At 50.2% G+C, this 24,368-nt stretch overlaps 9 protein-coding genes across 9 annotated transcripts; 2 read left to right on the forward strand and 7 right to left on the reverse strand.

The window, feature by feature from the left end:
• Positions 1-397: 397 nt before the first annotated feature.
• Positions 398-2,143, forward strand: PFLUO_LOCUS9036 (uncharacterized protein; the record flags this gene model as incomplete). Its single annotated transcript, XM_073786822.1, has 1 exon — positions 398-2,143. The coding sequence occupies one exon, from the start codon at positions 398-400 to the stop codon at positions 2,141-2,143; it is 1,746 nt and encodes a 581-aa protein (XP_073643039.1).
• A 913-nt stretch (positions 2,144-3,056) lies between these two features.
• Positions 3,057-5,167, reverse strand: PFLUO_LOCUS9037 (uncharacterized protein; the record flags this gene model as incomplete). The annotated part of the gene is made up of 4 exons (XM_073786823.1): positions 3,057-3,709; positions 3,764-4,062; positions 4,161-4,994; positions 5,055-5,167. 4 exons carry the CDS (start codon positions 5,165-5,167, stop codon positions 3,057-3,059), a joined length of 1,899 nt encoding a protein of 632 aa, XP_073643040.1.
• A 274-nt stretch (positions 5,168-5,441) lies between these two features.
• Positions 5,442-6,480, reverse strand: PFLUO_LOCUS9038 (uncharacterized protein; the record flags this gene model as incomplete). The annotated part of the gene is made up of 2 exons (XM_073786824.1): positions 5,442-6,076; positions 6,126-6,480. 2 exons carry the CDS (start codon positions 6,478-6,480, stop codon positions 5,442-5,444), a joined length of 990 nt encoding a protein of 329 aa, XP_073643041.1.
• A 277-nt stretch (positions 6,481-6,757) lies between these two features.
• PFLUO_LOCUS9039 (CSG1/SUR1-like protein) lies at positions 6,758-8,005 on the reverse strand (the record flags this gene model as incomplete). The annotated part of the gene is made up of 4 exons (XM_073786825.1): positions 6,758-7,258; positions 7,339-7,695; positions 7,755-7,905; positions 7,977-8,005. The coding sequence occupies 4 exons, from the start codon at positions 8,003-8,005 to the stop codon at positions 6,758-6,760; spliced, it is 1,038 nt and encodes a 345-aa protein (XP_073643042.1).
• Positions 8,006-12,021: 4,016 nt separating this feature from the next.
• PFLUO_LOCUS9040 (uncharacterized protein) lies at positions 12,022-13,852 on the reverse strand (the record flags this gene model as incomplete). The annotated part of the gene is made up of 5 exons (XM_073786826.1): positions 12,022-12,725; positions 12,777-12,957; positions 13,008-13,343; positions 13,397-13,678; positions 13,754-13,852. 5 exons carry the CDS (start codon positions 13,850-13,852, stop codon positions 12,022-12,024), a joined length of 1,602 nt encoding a protein of 533 aa, XP_073643043.1.
• Positions 13,853-15,043: 1,191 nt separating this feature from the next.
• PFLUO_LOCUS9041 (uncharacterized protein) lies at positions 15,044-16,473 on the forward strand (the record flags this gene model as incomplete). Its single annotated transcript, XM_073786827.1, has 3 exons — positions 15,044-15,049; positions 15,098-16,235; positions 16,289-16,473. 3 exons carry the CDS (start codon positions 15,044-15,046, stop codon positions 16,471-16,473), a joined length of 1,329 nt encoding a protein of 442 aa, XP_073643044.1.
• A 398-nt stretch (positions 16,474-16,871) lies between these two features.
• Positions 16,872-17,868, reverse strand: PFLUO_LOCUS9042 (uncharacterized protein; the record flags this gene model as incomplete). The annotated part of the gene is made up of 3 exons (XM_073786828.1): positions 16,872-16,906; positions 16,963-17,076; positions 17,187-17,868. 3 exons carry the CDS (start codon positions 17,866-17,868, stop codon positions 16,872-16,874), a joined length of 831 nt encoding a protein of 276 aa, XP_073643045.1.
• A 1,598-nt stretch (positions 17,869-19,466) lies between these two features.
• PFLUO_LOCUS9043 (uncharacterized protein) lies at positions 19,467-21,081 on the reverse strand (the record flags this gene model as incomplete). Its single annotated transcript, XM_073786829.1, has 2 exons — positions 19,467-20,903; positions 20,956-21,081. The coding sequence occupies 2 exons, from the start codon at positions 21,079-21,081 to the stop codon at positions 19,467-19,469; spliced, it is 1,563 nt and encodes a 520-aa protein (XP_073643046.1).
• A 523-nt stretch (positions 21,082-21,604) lies between these two features.
• On the reverse strand, positions 21,605-23,119 carry PFLUO_LOCUS9044 (uncharacterized protein; the record flags this gene model as incomplete). Its single annotated transcript, XM_073786830.1, has 2 exons — positions 21,605-22,809; positions 22,861-23,119. 2 exons carry the CDS (start codon positions 23,117-23,119, stop codon positions 21,605-21,607), a joined length of 1,464 nt encoding a protein of 487 aa, XP_073643047.1.
• Positions 23,120-24,368: the final 1,249 nt, after the last annotated feature.

Genomic DNA, 24,368 nt, shown 5'->3' on the forward strand with positions numbered 1-24,368 from the left:
CGGTCCGTCCCTGTACACAGGATGTGCTGAACCAGCCCAGATTAATAATGGACATGACGATCCTTCCACGGGATCGATTGACTGATCGACCGGAAGCCGGAGTGACCGATGACCGACAGTATACTCTTGTTTGTACCTCTCTCTTCTCCTTCCTGAAAACCTTGCCGACCGCCCACTACGATCCTGTTTTTCCCCTGCACCCCTTGCGTGGCGCTGACTTGCCGAGAGCCTCATCATAATCTTTCTTCTATCCAGCACTTGGTCAACTACAACTCCCCGTCACGAATGACACCCCTCCCCGTCACAACTGACGACAGCTCTGGATGCCCGTACCCTGCTTGATCGGTCTGCTGGACTCTGGGACGGCGGTTCAGCTGGCTCTGCGCGAGTCCGAGAAATGCTCTTGAACCTTGGACTCACCGCGGATGCCGCAGCTGCCCATCTGGACGAGCTGATCAGCAGTCCGCCTGAACCGTCCGCCTTCTCGCTCTCCGCCCTGCCCTTCCTAAGCGCCTTCTCTGCTCGCGGGAAACCCTCCGATGATCAACTGTCCTCGACATCCAACATGGCAATGAGTCCCATTGAATCGGTGCCGAGTGAGGAAGAGCGGGAAAACCCAACACCGCTACCTCCGCTCGCTCGGCCTCGGACCAGTCATCCCTCCGCTCCGCGCAAATCATTAACGCGGCCCAAAACATTCTACCAGCTCGCCCACCCCGCGGCCCATGCACGCCACAAGCGGCTGAAGATTCGGCCGAAGCTGTTGCTGCAGCTACAACAGGTGTCACAGACTCCCCGGCCATTGCCCATCTTGGACATATTGCCCTCGACCGTCTATCGACCACGTCTAGCTCGCAAATTCCCGGCCATGTTCCGTGGCAAGAATGGTCTGGGCCCGAACGACTTGATTATCGTCCGGAGCGAACTATATGAGCAGACAATGTCGGGCATCCCCGAGAAACACGCGAGCTCGGAAGACGAAGGTGAAGATCACCGGGATGTGGTGGCCACGATCTGCCAGTTACTCCAGGAAGACGCGCGATCTAAAGGCAAGGCAGAGATGTGTCTGACATTTGGACCCGTTTGGGAGGCCACACCGTTGGCCAGTGGGTCATACGAGTTCGTTGCGCAGACTGAGGCCGGGCTGCAAGTCATGCGCTGGGCCTTGCGCGGTAATAAGAACCGTCGAGTGTCGGCGCCTGCGGGATCGCAGTCTCGCGAAGATACCAAACGCTTCACATTCAGTGTCATCGACCCGGCTACTCGCCGCCATCCCGTCATTGCCTCCATGACCAAAAACCAGCTGGAGGTGTTTGATGAATATTCCAAGACAGTGCGCTCCAGCCCCGGCCTAACAACGCCCAGCTCAGGCATGTCAGTGGCCAGTGACGTGTCTGACGTAGACGCACCGTTCGATGAGGAAGTGGTCACGCTCGACAATGGCCTGCGGACTCTGATTATCGTCACCGGGATCTGGGTAGCTTTTCGAGAAGGCTGGTCGCATAGCTTCAGCTACAGTGACCCGGTCTCTAGTCCAAAGGCACTTGCGTCCCCAACGAACTCAAAACACCACCCCTCAACAACGGTGAAGACTGAGCACCATTTTTCCCCGGACAAGGTGAGGACCAGTTTAGACAGAGAATCGATTCATGCCAGCAAACGCTGTATGTCCGTATCAAGCATCCGTCGCTCCAGCACACCACCTGCGGAGCAGACCAACCAGAATGGCGGTTTATCCCGACGATCCAACTCAACTGGCGCTGCATTTATGGAACGAGCCAAGCGACGTGCAGCGTCGGGGTTGAACACCCGACTGAATCGGCACAGCATGATTCCAGGTTCAACGGGGCACAGTCCCAATACCGTTGTCTCCCGGTCCAGCTCTCTACGGCATAATTCAATTAGCTCCGTTGATCCGGCTCCTTGTTCTGGTCGACCGGAGACAGGAGCAGCAATCAACAGCACAGCTCCCAAGGCCGTGAGAACACCTGATGAAGAGCTACCGAAACCATACACAAGTCGCCAGCATGAGCAACCTGCCGAACCAACCAACTCAGACGTCAATGGAGGCGCGACCCAGTCTAAACGGCGCCACCGTCTCAGCTCTTTATTCACCGTCTTCAACCGAAAACCGGACCATTAAATGGTTCCATCCCTCTGATTCATCTTCACCTTCCGTCGCGCATTATACCCACAGTATCTCAAACCGCGGCCAGATCACCTGTATTCTATTTCTTTCTTTCGATCGGCATTTTTAGAGACTTCACTCGCATTGGAGAAGCGTCTGGATTTGATTTAGTTTGGTTTGGGGGCATGGCAGGCAGTTTGTTAGGCACGCAGTGTTTTCTTCAAATTCTCTCCCTCTTCCTCTCTTCTCTACTTATCGGGTTTTCTATCATCTCATCTCACTCCCCACCAAGCCAAACGTTCCTTCTTTTTCTTTATCTTGCATCTTGCATATCTGTATGAGTTCACTGGCACGCATGGGAGCATACATGTGGTGTTTTCATGTACATGGGCAATCAATCTATCCCAGGATGTTACAGACTCATAGTCAAAAAGCATATTAACTAACGTTAACTAGTTAACGGACTCGGGAGATTAGTAAACAGCCCTATACTCCAAGCATAACGTGGCCTAAAAGATCTTCATAGCTAAGTTAGAGGGGAAAATTTGTTATTGCTAGACCGGAATACTAGAATATACAGATCGAGCCAGAAGGCCCTAATTCCGAAATAAATCGACGATCAAAAATTGTAGTGTAAAGGAACTTGCACCCAGTTGTATTTCCTTTTAAACGTTCTAAACAACGCTGCTCGGACCCATTATTTAGCCCCAAACAGTCGCATTTCTGGGCTGGGCGAAAGAAGGATTCTCTGCCCTATTTGAAGATTAGCGAGGACCCATGATTCAATTAATTGGTGCGAAGGTTGTTTTGGCCCCCATCACTACGTAATCGGAACTGAATATATTTAACTGGGAATTTATGTTGATGATATTGCGAAGCCAAGGATGACCTTGTCCGTCCGACCTATTGGGGCCCACCTGGGCTAGAATCAAAGCGCTGTCGGAGACCAGCCTAGAACCTCCTCAAGCCATGTGCCGTCCCCAGATTCCAGAGCATTCATCCATTCCATCCCAGTCAGATCCATCAAGTCATCTTCAGCAGGGGCTAAGGCAGGTCTATCACTATCGAGCGAGGTAGAATCTTCTGCTGCCTGGGCTGCGGCCCTCTGTTTCGCAATCACCCACCTCTGAGACAGACGCAACATCTTACTGACACGTTGAAACAGATCGTCGTCAGATCGTTCGCCCGCCTCCCGACTCGCCAGCTCGGCTTTCTCAGCCATCCATTCCATTAATGTGAGCATGTCAACCGTATTTCGCACGGCCTGACAATCCCATGCCGGATCATCGAACGTCGATAGATGTTTCAGGATCACGATGCACCGTACGAGCTGGAACCAGAAGAAAAACGGAAACCCCACGTACGCGGCGGGCGGGATCGTGTAGAAGGCATCCAGCCAGGATTTGACGGCATATAGGGAACGCCATAGGCACTCGAGCTGTTCGAATCCAGGCATAGAGCTACTTGGCCCGTCACCAAATCCTGGTCCTGGTGTGGGGAGGAGCGGGTCTTCCGAACTGGCTAGGCGGGTTACCTCATTTATACAGAGCTCGACGTAGTGAGCATATGCAGTGAGCATATCTGCGGTCCCTCGTTTGCATGTTAACAATCACAGATCAAGGCATGGTTACTCACCTCGGCGCTGGAGATGTGGCGAGAACGAGGCTCTGAGCTCCTTAAGCTGCCCCTGTAACACCTTGAGGTACATAGAAGTTGCGAAAGACGTGGTCGGCGCCGTCCCTGTTGCGATGGCGTGATCTGCCTCTTGCGGTTCTCGAATGTGTAGTGCCTTCTGTGCGATCACCTGCAGGCGTACTTGAATTGCGAAACTTTCATCCGATGGGCATCCCTTGTTCATCTCGATAACAGTAACTGCTTCTTCCATCTGCGAATTCCACCGTAGGGGAACTATGCGTCCAAAGAAGGACGAGATACTTGGGGCACATACATATCAGCCTGAAGGCAAACTTCCAATAGAACATAATAGGGCAGTGGCAAGACTGAGTCAAACCAAGGGCAGAGCAATACCTACATTGAGCTGAGGACAAAGCATGCCAAGACCGCTCGTTGCTGCTCTAGGATACTATGAGCCGAACTGTTGCCTGAGTTTTGCTCAGGGCTCCCAAGCCCGGGGGTCATCGTCGCTATTACGGACGAGTCTGGCGGTGGCGGTGGGTGTGATTTGCCCAGCTGTAGATCATAGACTAGGGACATGGCCAGCATTATCATGCGAGACAAGTTGCTTGCCCGTTGGAGGAAAGGATCAGTGCTCCATGCAATGTAAGTTAGTATGCCCAGCAGCATGTCAATGCTTGACTGATTTTCAAGCACAACCGAACTAGTCAAATGACATTTAAGTCTTTCGGCGCGAGCCAGCTTCTCTTGTGTCGAGGGTGTAGCTACCGCGATGATCGCCTCGGCGAGAAAAGGCCGGTCTTGGCACAGTTTTTGAGCAGTGGTGCCGGGAGAGATGCAGATGAAAGGAAAGCAGGGCAACATATGATTCATGAAGCGGTCTAGATACCACGCAGCCTCGTCCAGTGCCAACTCGTACAGCGGTGGAGATGTGTTGCTCGAGTCACTGGTCCGAGACGGACTAGACTGCGACGGTGCGTCAGTCGAGGAGGGCGGCACCACTTCGTTATCAGAGCTGGTGACGTCCCCGCTCGTACTGGTACCGACGTTGATTAGGGTCCCATTTGGGCTAGGTTGTACTCCGGTGACATTGGCAATGGATTGAAGCATCGTTGTGAGGGTATCGATCCTTCCCTCGAGTTTCGCAATACGGGCGCCCGATTCGAGGTTCCGACGGGTTCGCCTGCGAATCGAGTCTGACGGCTCGCACTGTTTCTTGAGACGCAAACACCTGGGAGCCGATCAACCCGGTGCTCGAAGTTTGGCAAATGGGCCAAATGCCACCACTCACCTTTCGCAACCGGCACTGTCGAGTCGAGCGACGCATCGGCACTTCGCCTTAAAACATTGCACACAGGCCTTGCCGTACGAGCCGGAGCCCGGAGTTGGGCCTCGTTTTTCCATTCCTAGCTAGAGCTTTTGTATCATTTATTGTACGAGCGAGGGCATAGATTGCGGCGAGAACGAAGACACGCGGCGAACGGTCTTAAGTCCGTCGCTAGGACCGGACTTCATTTTGGTCACGGAATTGACTGGCCGAAGTCCGTCGGTATTCCCTCAATCTAAAACTCAATCTAGGTCGCCACACTGCCTCTTTTGCAGCTTCAATGAACAAAGATGAATCCAGCTAGATTTAAGTACTGTAAAGAGCTGCAGAATCCTCATCCTAGAATGGTCTCTAAGAATATGGCCCGATCGTCTCTACCAATTTGCGCCAGACAATTTCTCCTGCATCCTTCGCCTTGAGCTGCATCATAACCTTCTCCTGGTCCAACTCTTTGAGCTTATCATTAATAAGAAACAGCGAGCCTGCCTGCTTTGTCTTTTCCATGGTCAGCCCCGGGCTCTGGCCCGCAGCCAATGGAACACCCTTCCCGCCATACTTGGCGCTGGTGATCATATACAGAACCTTCTCTGCAGCATCCTCCGGCGAAGTACCGAACGTAGAGAGCATTGAGCTGAACAGCAGCCAGTACCACTTGTCGCCCCAGGCCTTCTTAAAGAGGCCCGTGTCGACACCGCCGGGATAGTGGTGAATGAAAATGACGCGCGGGTTTTCTTTCGCAAGTCTCGACATGGACAGCGTAGTGTATGTCGATGCCGATTTGGAAAGAGAAGACAGCCCGAAATGGTCAGGTTTCTTAAGGTCAAGATCGTCGAGGTAGATAGAGGAAGTCTCGTTTCCCGCTGCGAGAACACTGACAATGCGCGGGCTATTCGGCGACGCGTTGAGCAAGGGCAGGAGTTGGGTCATCATCAACATTCGACTGTAATAAGTCAGAGACTGGGAGAGTCCGTTACCCTCGGATGTTTCTAATAGTAGTGAGTCGCTGTCAACACTAGACCTGTGGCTAGTACGTACCAACCCGCTCTCCGGATGGCATGAATCCCGCGCTCATGTACAAGGAGTCAATGTGTGTCTCGCGTGCCTTGATTTCGCCACAAAGCCTCTTGGTCTCGGCGAGAAGCGAGAGTTGACCTTCGAGCCAGATGATATGTGCCTGTTTGTTGGATTCCCGAAGCTTATCCAGGAATGCTTTATGCTTCTCGCTATTACGGCCGATGACATAGACCCTGACCGGCACTTTTGTAGAAATCAGGCGAGTGAGAGTCGCTTTTCCTATTCCATCAGTAGCTCCGGTAAACACTGCTGTCTGGGGAGCCGTATCTTCTGCGATGCGGGCGTTAGATGCCCTGACTTCTGAGATGGGAACCATTGCTCAAGTATTGAGAAAGACTGCGACGACAAATGATGAGAACAGATAAAGGCAAGGTTATTTCAAATGGAAGGAAGACTATGATTTATGGAACCATGCAGACATTTATAACTTTGTTGGGTTCGCATCTTACACTGGTGGCAGGAGAGGAGCGGACTCGAAGTCCGTTTCTAACGGCGATTGCGCTGTTCAGGGGGAGAAATTGGATCTTCTTATTGATCATTCACATTGCTAGGATGCCAGAATTTTTGCTAAACGAAAGGGTGATTCTCTGCAACTACCAACCAGCAACGCTCTTGGGCACATACGCCTCCCCTAAGTACCGAATTTCCTCATCGGTCAATTTAACCTTGACACTCTTCACGGCCTCATCAATACGAGCCGTGCTACTCAGCCCAAGAATAGGACACATGTTGCGGTGGCTCAAAGACCACGCCGTAGCAACCTGCGCCATGCTAAGCCCTTTCTTCGACGCCACCTCCTCAACGCGGTTGACGATGATCTTATCAGCCTCGGACTCGCGGCTGCGGACAAGCCGTTTGATAGCTCCGTCTGAGTTTTCGCGGAGGGTCGACCGCTCGCCCCAGGGCCGGGCAAGAGCGCCCCGAGCCATCGGCGACCAGGGAATCAGTCCGACGCCGCTGTCTAGGCAGTAGGGGATCATCTCACGCTCCTCTTCGCGGGCGATGAGATTGTGATAGTTCTGCATCGAGATAAACTTGTGCCAGCCGTGCCGGTCAGCGATATTTTGGAGAGTTTGGAACTCCCACGCGGCCATCTAGAAAGAAGTAAGCACTGCCAATCCAAAAGACCATATATACTACATAGTGAATAGTTTCCTTTCTGGGGAGTCCATACCGAGCTGGCACCAATGTACCGCGCCTTTCCGCTCTCAACAACATCATTGAGCGCCTTCATGATCTCCTCGCGGGGTGTGTCTCGATCCAGACGATGAATCTGCAGCACATCGATATACGTGCCGAGTCGCTGCACGCTCGCATCAACCGCATCGAGGATATGCTTCCTCGAGAGACCAGTGCGATTGACGAATTCACCGTCGTTTGTCGCAGACGCCGAAATGGGTGGAAATTTGCCCTCGTCATCAACGCCGAAGTAGCATTTGGACAGAATGACCACGCGGTTGCGCGGGATGTTGAACTGCTTCAGGGCCTTGCCGACGATTTCCTCGGACCTACCGTGGGAGTAGACGTCCGCCTGATTAATAGAAAAAAAGTTAACGGATTGTCTCTACATCATGCGTCTTCAAATCCTACCGTGTCCCAGGTGTTGATGCCCTGTTTATAGGCGTGCTCGATTAGCGGCAGCGCCTTGTCCTCGTCCAGCACCCAATCTTGCCACTGACTGCTTCCGTAAGACATAGTGCCCAAAATGATCTTGGAGATCTTCAGGCCGGAGTTGCCCAGGCTATTTTGTTTGTCACACTCTTGTCAGTATATCGATATGGTCGCGGGCGGGGCGCGGGGCTGTTTGTTTACCGAGTGTATTCCATTGTCTTCTCGGACATGATGCAAATTGGGGGTCACTAGGTCTGTGGTATTACTGGAAAGAAGAAAATCGTCAGTTTAGAGCTCTTCCTGCCACTTTATTGGTCCTGATGTACTGGATGAGGGACAGATTATGAGGTCAAAGCTGCCAGTGGAGGACGATGGATAGAGCACCATTCACTCACTCACCAAGTTCAATAGATAAGTAGCACTGAAAGACTTTGTAAACTTCTTTGAGGATTTGTTGGAAATGAGTGAAAAGAGATGAAGAGGTCGGTCAAGAGCTTATTAATACTAATACCTAGCCCCCCCCACTGCCGATTGCGTTTCCGATGCCGACCAGTACCCGACAAGCTTTGGATGTGCCCGCAAATATCGGATTTAAGCACATGAGGGGTTAATCTCCGGCTCACAGGCAATGCCACAAGTCTCCGTGTTGTACAGTACGCCTCGAAACTGGTGTCGTCACCTACACTCTTTGATTGTTTCTCGAACCCTAATGCCAAGAACCACTAATCTATATTCGAGGTAGCTTTGGAATAGCTATATTCCTGTATCGTTATTTGTATTAAGCTTGTCAGCCACAGCTTTCTCTTACTGAACGATTTGTGTCACCCTCCTGTTGTGAGCTAACACGCGATGATGTTACTATTAGGCTCCTCAGTGGCGTCTACTACCGTGAGGGGATGAATTACACTGCTCTTGACGACGATGATACCTACCGACCTGAACTGCCTAATCTGTGGGAACGGACTCCCTCGTATGCCCCCAACCCTGGTTACTTTGGCCGTGAATGCACGCCATCTGTAATCTGGTCTTCACCCGACCCCGAGGAAATAGTTGATGAACGTTCATCTCCTTCCTATGAATCGCAGTTCAACCAACTGGGGTTTATGCCAGTGACTGAACGGGAAGATAGAAGAATACCTAATGGACAACCACCAAACTGTATCAACTACCTGATTGAGTGGAAGGTAATTCTGAACAACCGGCTTGTGGCGAAGTACACAGAGCAAGATCTGGCTCTGCCACCTAGTTCCTACTAGGCAGCAGATAAAAGAGACCGCTAAAAGTGTTCTACGTCGGAAGATAGCCCGCAACCGACGGGTGAGGCCAGACGATACTACAATTGTAGTATCTGTCCATGAACATACCTAAAAAGATCTTACCAAGCGTTTTGAGAGCACTACTATTGATTAGACAGTAGTCGAAAAGCAGTTGCTGATGTGGGCCAATCTCTACCGTCTTAGCAAGAAACCCCGGCTCCACATATCCATTAACTATATAGAGGACAGTGAATCTCCTTCGTCCAGAGGTGATAAACGAGGATAGTCATCCGTTAACAAAAGGAGACTCGCTGGACGAGACGCTCAGATTGACGCCGAGGAGGCCTCCGGTCAATATTCAGTCTGGAGGGATGAGTATCGAGTCATGCGATGTCCAGGACCCCCATGTCGCCACGAAGGGTAGTACTGCTGGCAAGTCCCGGAGGGAAAGAAACACTACAAATTGAAAACGCATCACATGAGGGCCCTCATCAAATACGTGGAGCAAGGAGGAGTCCTCGAGACCCATGATGACATTTCTGACAGCCTTCGTAAGCAGCTTTATGCTGAGGATAACCAGCGACTTGAAATGAAGAAAAGCCCAGATAATTCTTTAACTGGTTCAGTGTGTCCTCCGATCAATATCATTGTACTCCCTGCTCCAGTGTCTCAATCATCTATGCCTACGCCGTCTGCTACTAGAGGTACACCGCCTAAGTCCGATCATGTTGATCCAATAAAAGTTCATGGGCTACTTGATATAGCCGTGGAGGAATATACCGACTGGCAGCAGTCACGGGTAAGCAGTGAGACTTTCAGGGATAATATCAAGAATGCCCGCGATGTGGCTCTTGAAAATTGTTTCGACCTGATGCAGATTTATGAGGATCAAGATCCTGGTTTCTTTGTCGAACATGGCGTGAAAGTAGGTGTTGCCCGACGGTTCGTTCGCGACATAGGTCTTTGGGTGAAGGGACGTGGAGAAATCAATGTTCTTAAAGGTAATAATGATTTTTCCTAGGCATTATACAGTCAATAGAAAGGCCGCCACCGGCATACTTGTTTTATTTGCTCAGTGTCGCGGAGCTAGTCGGGACCTTTCAAGTCATCATGCGGGCTTTTCTGACCGCAGAATGTGAATTGAAGCGGGGTTAGATAACGTCTGAGCATTGAGTCATAACAACCCTAGCCACGTGAACTGGGCGGGGTAAGAAAGAGCACAGGTAGTTTGCCTACTCCAGAGTCACAATAAGAAATCTACTGGTTCGAAGCTCCTAACAAAGGTGGCACTCAACCATACCTGCTAACACTGACATAGGGCATTCGAAATCACAGTAGTAATGATGGGTCGCGTGGATTAAGATATACCGGTGGTCCAGACGTATAATCTGTAACGAAGGGTGGGAGGCTATTTATACCATTGTCGTTGTGAGCTCGGGCAATATCATTGTTCACCTTGTTTTGTGTTGGAATGTTTGCCAGGTAAGCTTGCACTTTTTGACCTAGCCGAACAATTGAAACGGGAAGCTTGTTTTGTTCCGGTAAATGTCCCAGTTCAGGATCATAGGAAGTGTTTGAAATGTCAAATACAAGGAACACGCGAGTTGCCCACTTCTGCTTTGCCAGCAGCCTTAGTTGTGGTCGGCGGTCGTAGGTGGTGTGCTTTAGTAAAAGATTGTCTTTGAGGACCTCGAAAGCCACTGGGAGTAAGTCCTCCGAAGCAGACCAAGACTGCTCCCAATATTCATTCAGGTTCGAGATAATGACGAGAACTCGAAGAGACTTTTGTTCCGCCATTTAGACGTCTATGTTTGTCAGTTCTATTATCTGTAGCATCAAGCTCTAGGTAACTCACTGCGCACAGTCTGAAAATAATATTGTATAGTGTTTCAGGTCAATAAAGCTATGCTGCGGTGGTCACCTTTCCCTAGAGAAGAAAGATGGCGAAGATTCGGATTCGGACTTATCAATATTCCGTCCTATTAGGTAAAATCTTCAGGAACAAAGTTACTCCGGACCCTTCCGTTCGGGAAACGAGAGTCGAGACTCGAGACCCCTTTCTGAATCCCATCCATAATTCCTATTTAGGCATAAAATTAGTATAGAAAAGTTAAAATAAATAGGATTCGAAAAGGGCGAGGAAAACAATCAATCCTCAGACATACAGTAATTTGACTGCCAGCTCGCTTGCATTTCATCGCCCTCAAATAACTAGCGACGATCATCGCCAGATTCGCTACTAAAGAAAAGTCGTATTGGCAGAAACTGATTCGCATTCCTTTCGACATCATGTTGAGCTTTTATTTTCGTTTGCTGTAGTTACTCTACTGTAATCGATGTCAACGGGTTTGGGGACATCTCTACCTATAATGGCAGTCCTTGGAAGGCTCATGTGGACTTCAGTAGAGATCGACGGTCGCTGGTAACGAATGAACATTGCAATAGGGAACAGTAATCATGGAAACAAAGCATATTTCCTACCAAGGTTAGTCCTCTACAGCACTAGCAGGGCCTTCTTAGACTTCGCCATAACCCGCATTTTGAACCCATTTGCGGGTTGAAACCACACTTTTCAACCCGCACTTTTACATGGTGTCGCCTAAGTAGGAAGGAGACCATCCTATCAAGGTTTAGATCTATGAAATTTATACAAGTTATGCAAAATTGCGGGTTGAAAAGTGTGGTTTCAACCCGCAAATGGGTTCAAAATGCGGGTTATGGCGAAGTCTAAGCCTTCTATTGTATATAGAACGAGCCTGGAGGAAGGCCGCGTGCGAGGAGGAGGATGGAATGGTAGGCGATCTGACAAAATCGCCCAGGACTTACAGTGGTGTTCCCAAAGTCCGAAACCCTTCGAAGTACCACGCTAATTATTCTGCCGATATCTAGCGGATAGAGCACTCAAACCCTGCCAATAATGGGCGGTAAATCCAATATTAGTAGGAGCTCCTACCATGCCCAGAAAACGTTATGGAGACGGAGTTTGCCTTTCAATCTTCCGTGGGGGGTTGGTTACCCGGATTCTTGCCTTCCTCAACATTTTTCTCGCCCTCATTATCCTCCTTTTGCTTCTTGACATTCCGCCATTCCATACAAAGACCGCCAAGTATAGAGAGGCAGACCATTATGAGCGCAACTTGGAAGCACACGCAGAGCGAGTCATTATAAGCTTCCAAAACCCTGGGATGGTACTGAGACGGCATAACCTTAAACAGACCCGTGACGCCAGCGGCTTCGATTTGCTGTGGTGTGATGCCTGAGATATCAGCAAGACGATTGGCGAGTTGCCCATCGAGGACATTCTGGCCGACTGAGACGAAGATAGAGCCAAAAAGTGTCTGAGCGAAAAGCATGAGAGATGCACCGATCGATACTTCATTGCGTGGTAGTACTGTCTGTGCAGCCATGTTGGATGCCTGGAAGCAAGCACCTAAACCAAACCCATATAGAATCTGATACCCGATCCATTGGCCCGTGGATGAGTTGACGTGAAGAGTCGTAAGCACACCGGCGCCGACTGCTGAGAGACAAATGCCGGAGAGCAAGAAGGGCATATAATAGCCAACCCGGGTTGTAAGCACTCCGCTGAGAATGGACGAAACAACCAACGAAAGGACCATGGGGAAGAGGTGGATGCCGCTCTCGACGGCTGAGTCGCTTTTGATGGTTTGGAACCAAATAGGAAGAAAATAAACTGTCGTCTCCATATTAGCCTACTCTTTCACGTACTCTTGGGCAGACTCACTTAATAGTGTTTGGTGCGCGCCAATGCAGCAGCTCACCCAGAACCCGCCAGCAATACTGCGCTGCATGAAGATGTGTGGAGGCACCGTGGCTTGATCCGACTTCCAAATCTGGACCAAGACAAAGGCGATCAAAAGTACAAAAGCGACCACAAGTAGCGCGATAATGTGTCCGTCACTCCACTAAACATGGTTAGCTTACTTGGCTCCAGATAAAACTTATAGAAACTTACACTATACGTGAAGCCACCCCATTGCAGGGCCAAGCACAGACATATCACCCCAGGAAACAGAGCAACCAGGCCCTCGATATTGAGATGCTGCAACCTTTCTTTCCAAGTGTTGGTGGTGGAGGAATTGCTTGGAACACGAAGGAAGAAAAGGACAAATACCAGGACCATACCTCCCAAGGGCAGATTGATATAAAAGCACCATCTCCAAGTGACATTTGTGGTAAAAGCACCCCCAACGAGTGGGCCGATCACCGATGCAATCCCGTACACGGCACCAAAGAGGCCCTGGTATTGGGGTCGTTTCTGCAACGGAACGGCGTAGACAATAATGGCAAGCTAAAAACCATAGCGTGAGAGACGGCCCATAGAAGAGAAGGAGAAATACATACGACGCCAGATTGAATACCTCCGGCTCCTAAACCAGCAATCGCCCTGCCGATGATGAATGCAATTGAATTCGGTGCCGCCCCACAGATCGCGGAGCCGACCTCGAACAGGACAACGGCTGAGACGAAGGTAAACTTGACGTTCAGGAAAGTATATAGCTTCCCGAATACCAGAAGAAACGTGCAGTTAGTGAGTAAATAAGCGGTGCCATACCACCCAACATCATCCGCGGCGTGGAACTCATTGGTGATTGCGGGTGTGGCCGTTGAGATGATAAGTTTATCCTACAAAGGAAGTTCATCAGTGAGCATGTGTATGCATTGACAGGACAGAAGATCACCCTGGGTCATATAACATACCAGAGCCACTAGGAACATGCCAATGAATATGGATATCATCAGCAACGCGAACTTGAATCCCGAAGGATAGGCGAAGTCGACTTTCTCGGAGGTTGTCATTTTTTCGTCAGCCTAGAAAGATCTGCATTTACTAGTTTAATGATTTCTCAAGACAGATGGTCCCCTTTTTAAAGCCCAGCGATTTTCACGGACGGTGAATCCATAGTATCCCACGGACCAATCAACACTTACATTGCTCGCGACTGTCCGACCGTCCGCAGCCTTGGCGGGTTGGTGGCCTGAGGCTGTCATTGACATCACACCGTGCCTCTTCTCACAATCGTTACTTGCCGGACTTGTTCGATCGAATAATGCAAATCCTGTAATAATGTCCCAATCAACGCCCGATAGGAGAAGGCGCGACAAGACGGTCCTGAGCTGCACTTTTTGCCGAGGGCGCAAGTGAGTCCGTCCATCTTACGTGCAAGGTGTGATGGCGCGTGTTAAAGTAGATCTTTTTGCAGAATTCGTTGCGACAGACAGTCTCCCTGCAACGCTTGCCTACGGCACGGAAAGCCTGAAGGGTGCAGCTATCCCTCCTCCGAGCAGCAGCGAAAAGATGCCATTGACTACAGACCTCATGTCAGAAGCCGAGCAGCTCGCCAAAGAATTGCTCGTCTGGAAAAGCTCGTCACTGAGATGAGAGACATGATGCAGAGCTCTGGTGAGCAGATAAAGGGTTCAGATGGGGACCTTATTGGCTCCGTACCATCATTTCCTCCTTCCGATGCCCAAACGACAGATAACATGGGCAAGTTAAGTCTCACAGATGGCCATGCAGTCTATATGGGCAGCTCTCATTGGGCCACGATTTTGGAAGATGTGAGAGCTCTTCAACTCTATAGAAATTATTCTAATGCTTTCCAGATCCAACAACTCAAAGACGAGTTGCCCGACGACGACTCGGACAGCGTCGTGACTCGAGAGTCGACACCCTTCCATGGATCATTGGGCACTAAAATCTCTCTTTTAACTGGTGTCAGCTGTCTTTCGCGAGAACAGATCATGGCCATGATACCCGCACGAAAAGTGGTCGACAGACATATTTCCCAGTTCTTCAATACCTTCGATCTCGCCCCTGGTAAGTCTCAACGACGATTTCATGGATTCCGCACTGACAGGACAACAGTAATTTTGCATCGGAAAAAGTTCCTTTCAGAGGTCAGAATCCAATGAGGCAAGACGTAATTCGCTTATTGATTCTCTGTATAGTACGCAAACTTTTGGAAAAATCCTTCAGCCGCTCCCATCATGTGGGTGGGACTCTTGTTTAGTATGATGAGTACATCTGCATTCCTTCAGCAGCAAGAAGTTGAGGCTCTCGGATTATCCATTGTGGATTCCCAAACCACACTTGACACATACCGAACTCTCACCATCCACTGCTTAGTCGCTGGAGATTACCTCCGACCGAGCCGGTATACCATCGAAACACTGACATTACATTTTGCTGTGGACCAAAACGTGAACATGGATGCAGACATCGGAAACTGGGTCCTGATTGGTGTCGTGATCCGGCTCGCATTGCGCATGGGATTGCACCGCGATCCATCCCACTGGCCGACTATCCGACCATTGCAGGCAGAACTTCGACGGCGGATCTGGATTGCCCTGTACCAAATGGACTATTTCACCAGTACACAAATTGGACTTCCACGCATAATTAAGGATTCTCAATGCGATACACGCCCGCCCGCGCACTTGTTTGACGACGATATTGGCTTCGAGCACGATGAGATTCCACCTGAGCGACCACTGACAGATCATAGTCCGCTCTTATACATGATCCAGAGAAATTCCATCATCAAAGTCTCAGCAGAGATCTACGATGCTGCTGAAGCAGCGCCGCCAACATCCGCTACTATTGCTGTACTAAGTGCTAAGCTCCAAAAGGCCATCGATGCCCTTCCCGAATGGCTCAAATACAAGCCTCTGGAAACCGCAATCGTAGAAACCCCTGTCACCCTCCTAAACCGCATGTTCATCGACATCCTCATCCAGAAGGCCATTTATCTCCTCCATCGACACAGCTTCACCAAAGGGTCCACGGGCGAAGAAAGCACAAGATCCAATGACATATGCATCCAATCTGCCCTAGCAATCCTGGAGCATCAGAGAAGAATGACCGAAGAGACTCAACCCGGGGGTCTTATGTTCAGCATTCGTTGGAAGATAGCTTCATCGCTTAACCATGAGTTCCTTCAAGCTACGATGATGCTATGCTTTGCTCTGAGCAGAATCAATGACGGAGATGCTGAGATGTCAAATTCCTGCCCTCTGCATAGGCGAGATGACATCGTGGAAGCCTTGACTAGTGCGAAGGGCCTATGGGAAAAGAATGCCGATCGGTCTATTGAGGCACAAAAAGCAGCCAAAGCCATCACGAAAGTGCTGAAACAAGACATGGGCGAATCGAGCATGCCTCCTTGGACACCTTCAGATGGTAAGGAAACCTATACTATTCTAGTGCTGGGTCTAATTTTGGTCTCTCCATAGGACTTTTTGGTCAGGCACCGGGGATAGCTCCGCAGAGCTATCTTGGCAATTTCGATTATGGGCAAGATGTGGCTTTAGACCTATCCTTATTTACGGTCAACGATGAGGTAGAGCCATTCAGAGACATGTTGGACGATTTCGTCAGTATAGAGGGAGGCTGGCCTAAAGACATTTCGCTGGAATGAATTCGATTCACCATCAAGCGCTGTAGAGGACGCAGGGTGGATAAAAACAGCTTCATAGAAAGAGCAAATAATGACGGAGTTGAACCGAAGCGAAACCAATCTATCACTAGTACTGACCAAAGGATATAAGAGCAGGGAAAATACTCCTTGAAAATGCAGCAAGACGCTATCTCATCGAGGGATTCATGTCAAACAACCCCGAATTATGCCACAGCCCATCCAAACCACTGTCAAATCCCGTTGACCACGAGGCATCAATAAACGGCCACTGGAACATATCGGTTTCGAAATCGTGATGAATACCAAGGGAAGCACTCTCTCTTGATAAGAATTGATCCTCGCTTCTGAGCTCAGGCGGCGAGGATGTTCTTCCATGAGTGTGATGCGGATGCCTTGAATCATGGGATACAGCGGCGTTTCTCCGGGAAGATTGCTGTTGCTGTTCGCCATGTGGACGAGAGCGGATATCACCATACTCGTCTAATGTACCTGCCAGTGCTAGACGGCGCGGACTATGCATGCCAGACTCGGGATGTGTTTGGTTACTTTTCACTGCTTCGTAGAAGCGATTTGCATCTTGGACGGTGCGCCACTTTAGGTTGTCTGTTAGTTATCACAGTGATTCGATCGGAAGAAGATACCTGACAAGGAAAAGAAAAGAACGGAAAGGAAATTAAAACGTACCCAGCTCCGACCAACAGGCCAGAACGTACTCAGTCGCTCAAGATACTGGAGGTTCTTGCTCTTCTCTTCCTCGGCTCGTTCGAATCCGCCGGGGTACCGATGTGGTGCGATAGTCCCGTACATGTTTATGTGCGCGGCGACGAAGACGCTGAAGCCTGAATAAGGCGTTATGACGGGGGCTTCCGAGGCTTCGAGAGCGGACAAGACTCCGCCGATTTGTTGGGCTGCTTCAAAAAGTTGTTTGATGGTGCCCGGTTCGCCTGGTATGTCATCACTGGTGTCGTGAAAGACGTCAGAGTGGGGTTTCAGGTTAGATAGGAATCGATCTCGGTGGAGGAAAAGTATGCTGTTGCCAGTTAGTTGGGTATCTGCATGTTGTTTCGGAGATATGGCATGCCTCATGAAATAGACCAGATTGATATACGCGAATAGCTCACCGTACCCAAGAGCAACATGTGCCTGGGCACTGGTGGCAGGGTATCTGACCGTCGCGTCTTGCAGAGATCTCCACTCATCCAGCTCTCCCTTAAGTTGTTGCCAGGTCAGATGTAGAGGTGATCCAACGGATTCATCTGACGACAAGGAAGCCAAATCCCGTCTGTGTTCATTGGCAAACCGTAAAATGCGTACGAAAATGTCAAAGCCGCGAGTGACAATCGTAAGCCCATGCTCAATGGTCAAATTCTTTGCAAGAAGACATTTCCGATTCATATCCACAGGCATCAACCTCCTGGTTGGGGAATAATTGAATGTGAAGTCCCGGTCACTGATAGGAAGCGGTACTGAGATCTGGGAGAAGGATAATGCGAAGTGCTGTCGGGCTCCGGAACTAAGCTCGCAATCCTGTGCAAAACAGCACCAATATGTACGAACAAGCTGTTCATACTGTGTCTGTGAGGCATGAAACTCTTGGGGATTATGTTCCATGCTATCATCTGACATTTTCAAGAGCGATTGGATCATGTAAGTAGCCATGCCTAGTACGATTAGCACTTATCCAGTGTCTCATTTCCTGCCATGCCTACCGCTGTACATCCAAGCTTGATATGGTCGCCCAGAACCCCATTCATAAAATGAGAACATGACCAATGACTGAGCAAGGAAAAGCGAGGGTGCCTCGAGCACACGATGCGCCAGCTGCTTCCTGGCATAGTCTGCATACGTCTCCTCGTCGTCCAGTTCATGGCTGGGCATAAACCGCACACAGAGGGAAAGCAGCGACGCAACAAAGACTGGATCTACCGACAGAGGGTTGGCAGATACATCTGAGATGAGAGAGGGGTAGTGCAGGAAATTCGCGACCGGGAACTTTTTCCTGTAAGTCTCGACGGCGCTGATTACTGTGGCTGGGGAGAGAGCCGAAATGGGATTATCGGATGCATCTTGGCTCCCAGGAACAACCTGGGGAGAGCTCCGATGTGGAGTCTGACCTCTGCCGATTGCTGGAGATGCTGTGGAAACGGCCTTTCGCTTCTTCGGGGTCCTTGAAGGGATGCTCTTTTTCCCCGAGTTGGGCTTCGATGCACGCGGGTCCGTCAAAACGCAGCCTGGCTTTTTTGTCCTTTGGCACCGCTGACATGGCGGGATCCCTTCATGCACACATCTGACCTTTGCTTGACTGTGGATGGTGTCAATCCCGCAGATACAGCTTTCGAGGGTAACCTACCGACAGCCTCCGCATGATATTGAGAGTCGCATTGAGCCTTGAGCGAGCTAAGACTTGGCGGCGAGCTCGGCTCCGATTCAACAAGCAATTGGACTCGACACCATTATTGTTTCACGGAGAAGACCACAGATGACCAGGTTGTGCTGAGAAGATGAAAGAGAAGAGAAAAGACAAACTCCCTGGAAACACCAAGCCAATCAGGTGATTTCGTTTTTGACACCTTAGCACCCAGGCATCAATAATGGACGCACTGAAGGAGAGCAACCCTTCCAATTCACGTAATACTCCAGTCGTCCCTTCCCACGACGGTTTTTAGTGATTCATGTGAGCAAAGTATTTTATATCGTCCCTTCTCTTCCTCGTGTGTTATCCTTCTTCAGCCTGACTCATGGGTGGGTATAGGCAAAGCCCTTAATGGTAACGCTACGCCCTTGTAGATATTTTCTTTAAAGATGCTTTGTGTATTAGACAGTATATGCCAGTAGAAGGATTTGGCATTCTTTTACCTCCCCTAAAAGAGTCTACTTTCTACAGTACTCTATGGTGTTACACTTGCTCTAAATACTAGAGACTGTCATTCAAGCTTTGCAAATCATCCTTTTCATTAGTGAGCATTGCTCCTGGTTCTTTTCTTTTCTTCTTATTACACCCTTTCAAGCCAGATATTCCCCTCCATCTCCTTCTCCCATCCAATTCCCATCGCAACGACTGTGCCTGCCGCACCAATCCGAAACTCAACCGGATATACAGATGGATACAACGCGCCGTTGTCGCCGTCATGTTCAGACTCGGCGATGAAGAAGTCTCCGCTTGCGTGTTTGAAGCGCAGGATCTCGGGCCAGATGGTCTGGTTGCGGTCCGCGCGGAGTATCTCCGACGGCCCGGAAGATGATCTTCTATGGTCGAGGTAGATGGTTACAGAGCCGTAGCCCGGATGGAAGTATGCGCCTGCATATAGTGACAAGGGTAAGGTGGTTGGTAACGGCGGAGAAGGGAGAGACGGATAGAAGCGAGAAACCGCGGTGGCGACGTCGTGTCTCTCCTTTTCGATAGTGGCGAGGTTCTTCGCGTCCCAGTCAAATCGTGGCTGATCAGGTCCAACGCCTAGCTTTTCGTCGATCAGGTGGAAGACAAGCGTCTGCTCTGCGCAGTTGGACGTCCCTGCCGTGTTGGCCAGAGCGACGACCGCATACTGCAGCTCTGGGATGAGGATCAGTTCCGCGCCAAAAGCGTTCATCCCGCCCTGGTGCTCGAAGAACTCTACCCCGCGGTACACGCCCGTCTGCCAGCCGAGGGCATAGGCGCCAGGCCCCGTGAAGGCCGACCCGTATCGTTCAATAGGTAGATTGGTTCGGGGCCGCCAGAGTTGCTCGCGGATCGTGTTTGGTGAGGCGAACAACGCCGGCGAACCCGTCATCAGGGCTCGCGCCCATTTCGCGTAGTCTTTCACCGAGCTGATCACCGACCCCGCTCCAGAGGTGCCAGCCAGAGACATCCACTCGATGGTGCGGTACGTCCCGTCGTCGTCGGCATAGTTGTAGGCGTATCCATGGGCGAGAGGGTTCTCGTCGTTGGTTCCGCGAGCCTCCTCAAGACTGAAATACGTCTCCGTCATCCCGAGAGGGCCCCAGATCCGCCGCGCCAGTAGCTTGCCCAGCGGCTCGCCCGTCACTGTCTCGATCACATGCGCGGCAACAATGAACATGGCATTGTTGTACTGAAACTTGGTTCGCAGCTCCGCTGTTAACGGCAGATGGCGCAGCTGGCGGACAATGTCCCGCACGGCGGTCGTGTCGCTGCCAACGGTGCTGCCCAGGGCTAGGTCATGGCGCGGTAGCCCCGTCCGATGCGATAGCGCATCCTCCACTGTGACTTTCTGCGTGACATCCTCGCTTGCCAGCACGAAGTCGTCGCGGATTAGCTGGCTGATGGGTGTCTCCCATTGCACCTGCGGGTACGTGTCGTTATCCTCAACCAGCATCGCCATAAGAGCTGCCGTGAAAGCCTTGGTGGTACTTCCGGCGTAGAAAAGTGTCGACGGAGTGACAGGAGTAGAGGGCAAGGTTGCCACGCCGTAGCCCTGATCATATGGTGAGCTTCATTGTCATCATTGATATTTTTTTTAGTCCAACCTTGGCCCAAGTCTGATCGCCATCCACCACGGCAACAGACAACCCAGGGACATGCCATCGATTTAGCTGTTCGTGAACCAGCTGGCCGAATTCGTCGTTCAAGGGGTTGCTTTGATTATTCATCATAAATGATTGAGAGCTGGATATACCTGAACAGTGATAGTACTGAGCCGAGTCTAAAGGAGCGGAAGATATGACTGGTTAAATGTGTGATGAAGAGGAGAAATTGGCTGCAGGCATCCAGATTTCTTCCCTATCTCGATGATGTTCCTAGCGTTGTTGGAAATGGGTGAGGGGAAACAAACAAAAAATAAGCCACCAGATCGGTGGCGCAATCGCGCATACGATACAACCCATACATAGGGCGATAGTGCTTATATATATACATCGATATATACATGCAATGAATGATAGGTTCACAGGATTATGCGGGAACGCTGCCAGGTCTGCCTGACTTAACCTCACACCATCCAGAAAAAAATGTTTAATTGAATGAGCTAGATACAAGAGACGTACAATACGAACGCTACGGACTTGTATGGAGCCGAAAAAAGCCGGAATTTCCTAAAAATTATCAGTCTAGTAAATTCCTGAGCAGCATTAACCTACGGTGTAGATACAGTTAAATCAACTAAACATCCATGACGGATCACTCCACCTCGACCTCCTTTTCGGTGTTATGAACTCTGAAATAAATCAGCGGCAACAGTAGGAACACGCCACCCAAGATGATGCCCCAGTACGACCCGAACATAGTCGAGTACGGCAGTAGATGAATGTCCTGGCCGAAGGCCACTGCACTGCCCGTAGCCCCAAAAACCTTGAAAAAGCCCGTGAGCGTGGCCACCATACGTGGATCGTTGGAAAAACAGCCAATAAGCCAGTAAGCAAGCGCATTATCCAAACCATCCTGGAAGCCATAGAAAAACTCGAGCGCAATCAGTTCAGACGCTAGGCCTCCCTCTTGCACGTCAAGAGCGTCTATCACCTTGTCACGGTTGGATAGTTTCATGGCGAAATAGCCGCACGTATTAATGGCCACTATAAATACAGTCAGAATAGCCCAGCCAATGAAGGCCCGTTGGCGCCGGCGCCAGATCCTTAGATCCAAAAAGCAGCCGAAGATGATGGATGACGACACTTGAGCGAGACCGATTAAGAAGCCGTCTAATGCCCGCGTGCGGACATCAAAGAAGTACACCTCAAAGTCACTGCCCTGATAGGCTCCATAGTAGAGCGATCCAAATGAGAACGGCATGAACATAAGGATCCAAGGATCCCTTTTGAGGGTGAACCAGATGTTTTTGAACTCGTCAAAAATCGGTCGGCCCTCGAGCTCGAGCTTGACCTTGGTCCCGTCCGTTCGAACCATGTGTTGTGGGTCAATGACAAGAAGTCCCGGGACGACTGAAAGCGCCATCAGTATCGTCAGCTCCGCATATGTGCCGTTGCTGATGCTGCCTCTCTGAGCATTATGAAAGTTCAGCCCTAACGGAATACATCCACCCACCGCGACGCCCATGTAGAAAATGGCAAACAGAATCGAAATGAATCGGCCTTTCTGTTCCTCGGTCGAGTATGTAAGCATCACTACCGAGCACGAAGTCCACAGCAGCGCTGCTCCAACACCGCAGGCCGCACCACCGAACAAGACGAAGCCCTTGTTGGGGGTGTTGTTATAGCACCAGAACGACGCCCCGTACAGTGCATAGCCAATCCCCCCGAGAGAAATACACTTTTTAGGCCCAAAGTACGTAATGATTGGACCCGAAAGCAGAGCAACGCCTGCAAACATGCTGTATAGGATGATGTTCGCATCATCCGCGATAATTGGATTCACTTGACCAGCGCCGCCTAGTCAAACGTCAGCATGTGCTGTGTCCTACCACTTATGCTGCTACTCACCAAGTCCGGCGAGTACACCAAAAAATCCAACCGCCAAAAACGTGGTCAATCCTGCGAGGCAGACCTGCGTATATGGGCTCCGGTAGTTGGGGATTGACAGCGGCCCTAGCTTGTACGGCTGTGGCACTGGAAACCGTTCCTGCATTTGGCCTCTCGCTTCTGAGTCGAGATCATTCTCATCGTCCTTGACTCGTACTATCTCCAAAGTCCTGTCTGTGTCTAGAGCCTCTGTGCCTGGCTCGGCAGTCGTCGTCGTCATTGCGACCTTTGTGCTTCTGTTATATCGCGTTAATCCCGTGCTTGGCTGTTACCGCAGTGATTCCAGATTTAACCTCCGCCCGTCGTATTGCTCGCTTATGATGAATTTATATCATTTGACCGCTACAATTTTCCAAAAAATCCTAATCATGAGACTTGACGCTGCTATCTAAGGCTAGACGTCTTGCGTGGGATTGAGTGGGATTATCTGCTAATTTCGCGGGGTAAAATCCGGGGAGGGCTTGTCGTAACCACGCTAATAAAGTCTAACTACGCAGCTCTATCTCCATCCCACCTACCGTATCGTGGATACGCCGAGATGCCCATTTCGTGAATTGTTCTAAGCATACAAGTTTCGGCCGAGTGAACAAGACACTATCTTCCCGAGCTCAGTATCAGCGAATTCCTAGATATAAATTGGGAAAACAACATTTTCTTGTTCATCGACCGCTGTTTTCCTCTACCTCTGATCTTGATTCAGAGTGTGCAGTGATGGTGTTGGTGGTGGTACTTGGCCAACTGGTTCGCTCCAAGTCACAATTTAGAGGGCAATTGGCGAAACAGCAGATCTGCCCCTCTGTGTTTGACCCTCTAACTTTGACCTCAGCTCAATAATTTTGTTCAATACCGTCCTGGACAGACATCAAAGTCTCTTGTCGTTTAGGATGTTATGTCCTAATGCAACCCGGGATTGGCCACCAAGCTCTTCTGTAACCTCCAATATAACAGTCAACCGCACTAGATCATTTCTATATGCGAGCTGATCCAGTCTGACAAGTACCTAAGGAACAGAACATCTGACTTGCAAGAAATATATATCCCTACCCCATCTCCCTGGTTCTAAGCCAATCCTGTCACTCCGGCTCCCCACCGTTGCATTTCAGCAGGCGTGAAGGGATATGATGTATTATAATCTGGTAACGAACCAAAAGTGGCCCTGATAAGAAGACAATAACCAAACGCAGCCGCACCTAAGGATCCCAGTATCCAATCACGTGTGGTGAGTAAGTTATTCTCCCGCTTATGACGGATATATCTGAGGCCGATAGGGACGAACCCTAGGAGTACCGTCGTCAGACCTGGGTTATAGACAGTACCGAGCTTCATGTTGATCACAATTCCATGTATCCAGACCTGGGCAAACCCAAAAAGGACAGAAGCCAGGCTAAGGAAGACAACTTGTGGGAAGAAGATCACTGGAAGATAAAGCCCATAGGTTGCCACCACATTTGTAATCATCGCAGACTGAG

The sequence above is a fragment of the Penicillium psychrofluorescens genome (assembly GCF_964197705.1).
Source record: "Penicillium psychrofluorescens genome assembly, chromosome: 6".
NCBI classification, from domain to species: Eukaryota; Fungi; Ascomycota; class Eurotiomycetes; order Eurotiales; family Aspergillaceae; genus Penicillium; species Penicillium psychrofluorescens.